At 38.2% G+C, this 9,653-nt stretch overlaps 1 protein-coding gene across 17 annotated transcripts in view; it reads right to left on the bottom strand.

Moving 5' to 3' along the window:
* Nucleotides 1-875: 875 nt before the first annotated feature.
* SVIL (supervillin) overlaps nt 876-9,653 on the bottom strand; it is a 247,505-nt gene continuing 238,727 nt past the window's right edge. For all 17 annotated transcript variants that reach the window (XM_074267041.1, XM_074267042.1, XM_074267034.1 and 14 more), the window contains 5 exons: nt 8,678-8,833; nt 7,323-7,466; nt 5,950-6,071; nt 3,155-3,310; nt 876-1,876 (listed from right to left, as the gene is read on the bottom strand). In XM_074267041.1, coding sequence (XP_074123142.1) covers nt 1,790-1,876; nt 3,155-3,310; nt 5,950-6,071; nt 7,323-7,466; nt 8,678-8,833 — 665 coding nt within the window. In that variant the 3' untranslated portion in view covers nt 876-1,789. The remainder of the gene's footprint in view (nt 1,877-3,154; nt 3,311-5,949; nt 6,072-7,322; nt 7,467-8,677; nt 8,834-9,653) is intronic.

Here is a 9,653-nt window from a genome sequence, read left to right as displayed (position 1 = left end):
ATTGGATTTACCATATATTTTATTATATTTAACATGTATTAGACCACCTGCCATTTAGGGGTTGGGGGCGAGGAGGGAAAAATTTGGGACAGAAGATTTCGCAAGGGTGAATGTTGAAAAATTACCCATGCATGTTTTGTAAAAAAACAAAACAAAACAAAAAAAAACTTTAATAACTTTTTTTAAAAAATAGCTTAAACACAATCCTAGCTTTGACCATCATCTCAGAATGGATGACTTCCCAATCTAAATGTTTCTTCTCTTTTCTCCTGGTTCATATTCCTGGTTGCATAATTATCATTATATGTACCTTTATAACATATTTACAGTTTTTCAAAGTTTTTTTCTTGACCTATAAAGTGTCTCTGTGAAGTAGAGAAAGAAAGCTTTGTCGTTCTTATTTTGTTGATGAGGAAACAGGTGCAGATCTTGCTCCCAGAATTATACAACTAACAAATGATGGGACCAAATGGAACTGAGTCGGGTCTTGAGATAGCTGTCGTTTCAGCCTTTGTGCAATGAGGAGAAAAGATCATGATTTAGTTTTATTTGCACATGGGTCTGACATATCCAGTGTGGAAAAGTGCAAGGGGAGCCTGCACTAATGCTGCAGGAGCTCGTGTAACACCTAGAATATAAGTGCTGGAACCCAACCTGTAAACCTAATGAACCTGTATAACCATTCCCGCATGTTCTCAGAAAATTTGGCGGTAAATTCTCTCTCCCCCTCACCTCATTGCTCTGTGCCAGGTCCCCTAAAGGCAAAGTGAAGCTATAATAGTTAACTGTGGGATGTTGGTATCATGGGGCACTTAAACACAAGGAGGGACCTTTCAAAAGCATATTTGCTTGTAATTAAACAAAAGCCAAACAACTCATTGCCAAAGTTTTATTCTGAAGCTCTTACTTTGGAATCTTATATCACAAAAAGATGTGTTTACAAGTATTATAAACTGAGATGTTTTGTTTTTTTTTTAAACCTCGATCATCGTAAAGTAAAATTGTAGATAATGTTCCAAACCATCTTCAAAAATGCAGACCCAAACTTTTTTGTATATAAACTGTACACAAAACAAGGCACTATACATGTTTTTGTTTGTTTTTGGATATTAAGGTATGAAGGTCACAGAGTTTCTCCAGAGTCTCCAGCCCTAAGTATAAAAGTTTTGTTCCTTTAAGCAACGGCAGTACTCCTTAGAATAGCCCCTTGCCCACTGCCAAAGGAAACGTTTCAGAACGTGTATAAGATACATAGACTGTGGGATAGATAATTCAGTAGAAGCAACTCCATCTACTTCTCGGTATTGTTTTGACACCAAAAAAAAAATTTTTTTAAAGTGAATACATATTTTGTTTTGTTTAAATACATACTTGAACTATATGGTGTTTATATAAATATAATTTTTTTTTTTAATAATCCACAAGCTAACAAAATAACACTTTACAAAGAGAGCGTCTTCAAAAATGAATAGGCGAAGGCTGGATGGAGCCAGGAGGGCTGAGCAGCAGCTGTGAGGTGCTACTGCTCTAAGTGCACGGGAGAGCCAAGTTTACAAACAGGAAATACCCTCTGAGTCGGGGGAGAAAGTTTTCAGAGAGTTCTCTTACACATTTACAAAATTACACAACTCCAGCTCAGGCAGTATCTAATAACTTCAAATCATTTCTACTTTGACTTTTAAACAATTTGAAGACCAGGACACATAGATGTCCATCTTCCCGGCCCAACGGTATTGAAAGTGACCACAGAGATTTCTCCAGCCTCATCTTCCACTGGCAGCATCGATGCTTAGAAGAGCCCTTTCGCTTTCTTCAGGTTCACCTGTTTCCAAGATGGCAGCATGCTATATTCTTCTCTGGTCATCTCTAGTGCAATCTGAATGAGAGAAAGAGAAAAAAAACAATTCAGAATAAGAAAATCTTGTCTGGTTTTACAAAGCTTGGCTAACACGTCTTCTACAAGAATTATCTGATTAGAAACTTCTGTATCCTGGAGAAGAAAGGAGAATGGGAAAAAAAAATGTTTTTGAGTATATAAAAAAAGAAAAGTCAAGAACCAAAGCTTAAAATAAAAGCTGCTGCAGGGCCTGCCCTATGGGCAAGGACATTCCAAGTACCCACATCAGTTCCTTTCTTTCATTTGCCCTGACACTCCAACTTTGGAATGGATTCCAAGAGACACAGTGTGTCTGTATTCTTTTTCTTCTGAGGGCACTCCTAGATTTCTCATTTAGGTTTCCAACCTCAAAGGGTCCAAGGATTTAAATTTTGTCCCTCTAATTGGTCCCCTTCCCTTCATTCACATAGATACCATCCCACTTCAGTCCTTTATGAACTCTTGCTTGGACTATTATTGCAAGAATTTGCTCCTTGGACAACCTTTCTTCCTCTCTCTCTTCCCCAAGCCTTTTTCCATTCTACTCTGTCATCCATGTAGCTGCCCAAGTGGTTTTCCTGAAGCAGAAGTCTCACCATGTTTCCCTCACCCTTAATAAATTCTGATGGCTCCCCATCACCTTTTGTAATCAAATACAAATATTTGTGCTTGGCATTTAAAACTTTAAAATATAGTCCTTGGCAATCTTTTCTGCTTTATTGCCATCTGCACTAGATTAATAAAACTGGTCTTTTTTGTTATTCTTCATTTGGGATGTTTCATCCCAAATCTCTACCCTTACAAAGCCAGAAATGTTCCTCTCTCCTCCTCTCTATCTCTGGGACCCCTGGATTTCAGTTCAAGGGACTGAGGTCCCTCTTCCCCCCCCAAGTACTATGTAGATTTTTATGCATATTCTCTCTCTCATTAAGCTCACTGACAGGAGAGATGGCGTTATATATCTACAAGCACTGAAGCTGATTCCTCGTTGTTAATCAGTCATTTTCCAGTTATATCTGATTCTTTATGACCCCATTTAGGATTTTCTTGGCAAAGATACTGGAGTGGGTCACCATTTCCTTCTCCAGCTCATTTATACAGATGGAGAAACTGAGGCAAACAGAGTTGAGTGACTTGCCCAGGGTCACATGGCTAGGAACATCCGAGACAAGATTTGAAGTCATGAAGATGAGTCTTCCTGCCTCTGGACCAGTGCTCTGTGCATCAAACTGCCCACTGGCACTCAGTATATACTTAAATGCATGATGACCTACTTACTTCAAAGTCTTCATCAGTAAGGTAGAGTTCAAGCTTCAGAGGATCCACTCCTTCAGGGAGGGGCCTGGCTAAGAGATCAGCCAGCGGGTAAATGGTTTTACAAAGCTTGGCTAACACGTCTTCCACAAGAATTATCTGATTAGAAACTTCTGCATCCTGGAGAAGGAGAATGGAAAAATTGCTTTTGAGTATATAAAAAAGGAAAACTCAAGAACCAAAGCTTAAAATAAAAGCTGCTGCAGGGACTGCCCTAGGGGCGAGGACATCCCAAGTACCCACATCAGTTCCTTTCTTTCATTTGCTCTGACAACTTTGGAATGGATTCCAGGAGACACAGTGTGTGATAGACTGTGATAAATGCTGGGATTTCAGCTAGATTAGCCACTTATATAATGATATATATGTGTAATATGTATATATTTATGATATACATACAAATACATTCATGTACATACATGTGTGTAAATATAGATAGGTACAGATATTCAGACACATATATGATCAGTGAAGAAAATATGGCTGGACTCCATGGGGGGAGACCCTGATAAGGTGGAAATAGCTTTCATTTTATAGAACATTTTGAGGGGTGGTAGGGAGGACAAGGGACAGGCTGAGATTTCAGTGGTACAGAGAACTTCTTGCATCATTGGCAAAGGCCACTTATTATTTGCAGGGACACTGAGAGGTTAAATCATGTGTCTCCAGCATCACACCATGTAAGAAATAGGAGCTGGATAGGAATCTCCCTGCTTCTCAGGTCGACCCACTATCCAGGAGGTTTTCATTGACCTTCCTAGTTTCAAAATGCAGCCCAATGAGTTCCACTGAAAAAAAGCTTGCAGTGGCAGATGGGTACGGACAGTGAACACTGTAGTTTTGCTGGCCTATGTCTATCTTGGCCAAATGGTATATTGTATGTGCATAGGTAAATGAGAATAAATGATGTTTGTTCAGTGCTTTTCAAAGTCTGCCAAGGGCAAGATATATAAGGGCAAAGAGTTAAAATAATGGAGAGAATCCTTGGAATTGCTGAGCTCTCCCCAGTTTCCCTTGGAAACAACATTAAATAAAGCCTCTAAATGGGATTCTGAAGTGACAGAACTCACAAAAAGACTGAGGATGGGGAAAAAAAAATGATACAATGTGACTTTTACTGTGTACAATATTCTCCAGGTTCTGCTCAAATCACTCAGTAACAGTTCATTGCTCTCCAGAATGGCTGGATCAGTTTACAATTCCACCAATAATGCATGAATGTTCGAATTTTTCCCACATTTTCTCCAACATTTATCATTTTCCGTTTCTGTTATATTAGCCAAGCTGATAAGTGCATTTCTTTAATCAATAGTGAGAGTATTTTTTAATATTCCTACAGATAAATTGAATTTCTTCATCTGAAAACTGCCTATTCATAAGCTTTGACCATTTATTTATCAATTGGGGAATGATTTGTATTTATAAATTTGACAGTTCTCTATGTATTTAAGAATTAGGGCCTTTTATCAGAATACTGTCCCAGCTTCCTGCTTTTCTTCTAATCTTGATTGCATTGATTTTGTTTGTGCAAAATTTTTAAAAATTTAATATAATCATAATAATCTATTTTACATTTATTTCTCTCTCTCTTATAGAGTCACAAATTCTTTCCTCCATATATCTGATAGGTAAACTATTCTTTGTTTTCATAATTTGCTTATTGCATCACCCTTTATTATGTCTAAAAGATTTTGACCTTTTCTGGGTATAAAATGTGATATGTTAGTCTATGCTATATTATTTTCCACTTTTTGCAGCAGTTTTTTATCCTAGAATAGTGAGTTTTATCCCAAATAGCTTCTTTATCCCAGAAACTGGAGTCTGTGGGTTTATCAAATAGGAGATTTTTAAAGTCATTAACTATTGTCTTGTGTAATTAACCTATTTCACAGTTACACCACTTTATTTCTTAGCCAGCAGCAGACTGTTTTGATGATTGTTGCTTTAAAACATAGTTTTAGATCAGGTATGGCTAGACTACTTTCCTTTGCATTTTTTTTTTTTCATTACTTCTCTTGATACACTTTGACCTTTTTTGTTCTTCCAGATGAATTTTGCTATTATTTTTTCTAGATCTATAAAATAATTTTTGGTAGCTTGATTGGTATGGCACTGAATAAAATAGTTTAGGTAGATTGTCATTTTTATTGGATTAACTCAGTTTACTCATGAGCAACTGACATTTTTTCAGTTGTTTAGATCTGACTTTATTTGGGTGAAGCGCTTTGCAATTGTACAGAACAGCCTTTATATTTTTGAAAAAAGTGGGAAAGTGAAAATTTGTTTGACTATGTAAAATTATTTACAAAGGTGTGTATATATATATATATATATATATATATATATATATATATATATATGAAATGGAGAGGGCATGTAAGGAGAAAAAACAATGCTTATAAATTAAAAAAACTATCTCAAATGTTAAAGTCAAGAGTATATAAAAAGAATCTCTATAAATTTAAAAAATAATCAGGCTTTCTAAGTTCTAGGAAGCTGAGTTACAATTGATAAAAAAAAGTTTTTAATTAATTCAGTATCATCACAATGGGCTTTAAGATTTTTTTTCCTGCAAGATTTCTGCAGAAGTTTTGTGTAAAATAAAGGACTGCCCCTGGAAACAATAACTGTCACTAAAAATGGACCTCTTCTCTTTGAACTAAAAATTCACCCCTTTCTCTTCAAACTTCCCCATTCCCAAGCCTCCTCCTCCCCTGTGAACAACATATCCAACCCTCATAAAAAGAAGGTACACACACCATTTCTGTGATTTCAGCAATGTCTTCTCTATGTTCCCAACTTGGAAACATATTGGTGAAGGTCAGAGGTTCTAACCCAGCATGAAGAAGGTAGGACTTGGGGGGTTTCTTAACATTTTTTCCTGTAATGACAAAAAACAAAAATGTTAGTAGATACTTCACAGAGTAAAAAACCATGCTTACTTAGAAATTTATTCTTAATCACTGTTGCTCATTAATGAAATATTTAGGAGAAAATTAACACCTTCAGATATGGGATTCCCACCAAATGTCCATTGCTGCATACTTTCTAGCTATTTATCTAAATAGGGTGTTGGCTGAGTCTCTGACTTTTCTGCCCCACAAAACCTAACATGCTCTTGGGCCTGATGGAGCCATGAAAGGGAGAAGGTTTCTGTTACACTCTCCAGTGCTTTTATAAGTCTGTGAAGGGTTTCCTGTTATTCTGATCTAAACCCTGAGGTTTAAGCTATCCATTGAAGGCCTTAAGTTAATGATAATGCTGCACCAATGCTTCCTGCATTTGAAACATTGAATGATAATCAAATGAGTTCAATGATATGGATCTCCTTGGAAAGAGAAATCACAATGAACAATGTTTCAGAAGATCTTTGAGGGACCATCTTTTTTCCAACGCTACATAAAGAACAGTGAAATAAGAGACACATTTTATGTCTTAGGTGGTTCAATATCCAAAGTATTAAATATTCAAAATATTCAAAATCCAGAGTCCTGGATCTCAGGTCAAGGAAATCTGAGTTCAAATTTGACTCTAGATACTAACTGTATGACTCTGAACAAGTAACAGCTTTTCTGCCTTAGTTTCCATATCTATAAAATAGGAAAGTAATATTATGCATACCTCCCAGGGTTGTGATGAGGATAAGATGAGATTTTTGTAAAGTGCTTTGCAAACCTTGAAGCACTACTTAAATGCTATTAATATTGTTGATGTTGACAGTTCAGTTGTCACCTAGGATGATTTAATCTTGTGCATGAAAGTCTTAACCATTTCAGAAGACTTTAACATATGGATTTTACATCTCTAGTATTACAAACTGGACGCCCTCATTCTACACAAGAATAAATTTGAGATTCACAATCATGCTGGAAATGTGGAATTCTCTAATCTCAAGAGAAATAAGCCTTAAAAAATGTAACAAAAAAACTATTTTTTTTTAATCAACTGTTAGATCTTATCAATGGTCTAACAGATTTATGTACTAAGGAACTGAATAAGCCAATGAGAAGGAAGTTGATGCTCTGGACTGGTACCATGACCCAATGTTCTATAGAACTGTTCTGGGATATTAACCAATAATTTTCACAGCTGAAGGTGTTTCTATACAGCATCGTTTCAGAAAGGAGCCTACCTTTGCAGTACCGAAGCACCGTCTCCATGGCACACTTTCGGTCATTGGCCCAGCGAATCCTGGCAGACCCTGTTATCTTGTTCTCAATTGGCCACCACCCTTGCCAGAGATACACTTCATGGTGGTTGTCGACGAGGAAAAGTGCTGTGGAGGAGACAAAAGGTCACCTAATGCATTTTTGAGGGTACAATTGATTTGCCTTCCTTCCAAAATATATGACAGTTGAGAAGGAGAAGAGCATCCCCTTAGCAACGAGCGACAGAGGCAGCCTCCTGTGACAGGGTCCAGCTTTTGCAGGGGGTGGGTCACTTAAATGGCAATCTATCAGTCCTCACCATTACTGCCAGCCTCTCCTTGTTTCTTCCTTCTTCGCCCAGTCTTTTCCTCTTTTTTAAACTGTGCTTTAGCCCTGTCTGTGGTAACCATGAGCAGTGCCAATCTACTCTGATGGCATTCAGGGTTGAAGGAATTGCTGACTCCAGTTCTAATACATGACAGGGCCATTAAGATTTATATTCTGGGTTATTCTTAAGCAGTTTCTTTTTTCCCTTTTTAAACAAGATTGAGACCATGCAGGCCAAAGATATATTTTCAAAAAATAGTCTTTATCTTGCCCATCCCTTCCTTGCCAAAAACCTCCTTTCTCTTTTTTCCTTTCCTTTGCCCTCCCCTCCCCTTTCCATTAGCAAGCCACTGAACTAAAAACTTTGCCTTTTCATTTTTTAGACAAAGAAAAAGAGCTTATTCTTGTTGGTTCTGTTCTTCACGGCTATGAATACAGCTCACTTAGGATAATAGATATAGGGCTGGAATGGACCCTCAGAGGAGAGCTGGTCTCCCTCTCTTATCAGTCCAGACTGGGGAAATCACTTGCCCCAAATCATACAGGGAGGATTGGGCAGATGTTCTGCCTTCATGTCTAACTACTTTGTGACTGGCTCACTTAGAACTTAGTTCTCCCTTAGATTTTTTTTTTTTTGCTTTGGATTTACTTTTAGTGATCTCTCCTAATCCATCTTGAAGAAAAAGAACAGATTTGGGAGGGAAGGGAGTGTAAAGTCTTTTTCTTTTTTGGACCCTCAATCCAAATCACATTAGGAGGGTACCTTCTATTCACTATCTTACAGCGGTCAATGTATTAATGCTTCTGAAGAGTGAGGTGTGTGTCTATTTATGGATGTAAGATTGGGGAATGGAAATGGAGAAGCGGGCGTGAGGTGGCCCCTTCCAGGAAAATAAGACTGTCCAGTTCCAACCAGATCCCAGGAGTTCCCACCTTGTGGCTCTGCGGCTGCCTGGATTTTTTTCTTTCCTATTGCTCTTCAGAAATAGGTGGAGCTCTTACATTATCATACCTGGCTGAGGGGCACTGTACAGGTCTTCCTGTAAGAAGGGCATGGAATTGACCACAGAAGGATCCCGGGCAGGATACATGAATTCCGTGGCTGAGAAATCTCCAGATGAACTACTGAGGATGAACAGGCGGGGCGTGAAATTAAACTTCCCAGGATCTTTGAAAGGAAAAGAACAACAAATGAATTAAAGAGAAGAGATAGACATTGACCATTTCAGACTAATTTTCCCCCATAAGGGGAAACCAGAGAAAGCCAAAGGCGAGAGGAACTGGCTCAGGCTGGTAGGTCAAAGTGGAATCAGGTTTGTGAGAAGCCCCTACATTCCAGCCTGGGCAAGATGGGGAGACCCAGTTTTAACAAAATAAAATAAAATGTTTCCAAATGGATTTACATTTCTTTTGAGTCTCAATAACCCTGCAAGGGAATTACTATACATATCATCATGTCCATCTTGAGAAATAAGTAAACTAGGGTTCAGGAAGATTAAATGACTTGACTCCACTGGACTTGAACCCAGCTTCTCCTAAGTCCATGTCTTTTGCTCTAACACTTAAGTTGTCTCTTTTATGACATGGCTGATGTTCTTGAAAATATCACATGAGCAAATGGGAAAAGCTCCACCAAACAGTTCTTTTGCCAGTCATGAGCCTTGATACAGCACCAGGAGCCAGTGGTCCCAGAAGGCTCAGGAAATAAGAAAATTCTACTCAAACCCTTCGGGGGGTCCTGTCTGCTCGAATCTTTTGGCAATAATGAAAAAAGGGAGCAGCTGATAGATGGCTAGACAGGGACAGGGCTGAAAGTAACAGGAGCAAGAGTTTGGGTCAGCTGCTTTATTTTGCTTTATTGAAGAACGCCACCCAAATTTTCCATTCTTGTTTCACAATCAATTACAACGCTGGGCACAGGAGGGTGCAGGAATACTGCCATTTTTGCTGCTGCTACTACTTCACATAAAAGACAAGCCTGAGAGGTA

The sequence above is a fragment of the Sminthopsis crassicaudata genome, chromosome 5, assembly GCF_048593235.1.
Source record: "Sminthopsis crassicaudata isolate SCR6 chromosome 5, ASM4859323v1, whole genome shotgun sequence".
Taxonomy (NCBI): domain Eukaryota; kingdom Metazoa; phylum Chordata; class Mammalia; order Dasyuromorphia; family Dasyuridae; genus Sminthopsis; species Sminthopsis crassicaudata.
Note: the sequence above shows the minus strand (reverse complement) of the source record. Positions and strands in the feature narration are given on the sequence as shown.